Raw genomic sequence first — 662 nt, 5'->3', positions numbered from 1 at the left:
CCGTACAACCTAAATTGCAATTGTAAGCTTTCTTCAATCTAGCGTATGATGCTCGCGTTCACCCAGCTGTACTAAGCACTAGTTAAAATAAACAGCCTATCTCGCAAATCTTGTCGTCTTCTCTTACTCTATGCTTGTGGTCTACTTATAGTTAACAAGCCCGCCGTTTGTTATCGCGAATGCCACTTGTGTACTGTACACGAGGGATCTCCTGGACCTAACCTGTCACCAAGAAGCAGCGGCCTGAGAGTATTTTTCCGAATCGGAGCGAAGGTCACGTGCTCTGCAAAGGGTTAAGTAGCGGTCACGGAGAGCAGCGGAAGTATAAAAGCGCGCCGGGCCCCTCAGTAGTCACTCATTGGTCTCCAGGTAGCAGTAGGAAGCACCAGACACCCTGTCAGCAAACATGAAGTCCTTTGTGGTAAGTCTCATGCTTTGCATACTGCAGTCAACATGAGGATCCTCCTGGGCCACAAACGCAGTATTTTTTTGTATAACACCTCTTGTCGGCCGCAGGTGTTCGCCGCCGTGTTGGCCGTTGCCGCCGCTGGTTCCCGCCCCCTCCTCATGTCCAACGAGCGCCTGATGCTGGCCGAGAGGCCCGAGCTCGCGAAGCAAGTCTTGACCAAGGAGGGCGGCGCCCAGATCGTTGACATGGCCTT

At 52.6% G+C, this 662-nt stretch overlaps 1 protein-coding gene across 1 annotated transcript in view; it reads left to right on the top strand.

Annotated features, from left to right (window-relative positions):
• The first annotated feature begins 6 nt into the window (after positions 1 to 6).
• Positions 7 to 662, top strand: part of LOC113202253 (cuticle protein CP14.6-like) — a 49732-nt gene continuing 49076 nt past the window's right edge. The window contains exons 1-2 of the mRNA XM_052273985.1: positions 7 to 421; positions 517 to 662. Of these exons, the coding sequence (XP_052129945.1) occupies positions 407 to 421; positions 517 to 662 (161 nt within the window). The 5' untranslated portion in view covers positions 7 to 406. The remainder of the gene's footprint in view (positions 422 to 516) is intronic.

This window comes from Frankliniella occidentalis, unplaced genomic scaffold (assembly GCF_000697945.3).
Source record: "Frankliniella occidentalis isolate FOCC.00 unplaced genomic scaffold, Focc_3.1 Scaffold322, whole genome shotgun sequence".
In the NCBI taxonomy this organism is placed as follows: Eukaryota; Metazoa; Arthropoda; class Insecta; order Thysanoptera; family Thripidae; genus Frankliniella; species Frankliniella occidentalis.
Note: the sequence above shows the minus strand (reverse complement) of the source record. Positions and strands in the feature narration are given on the sequence as shown.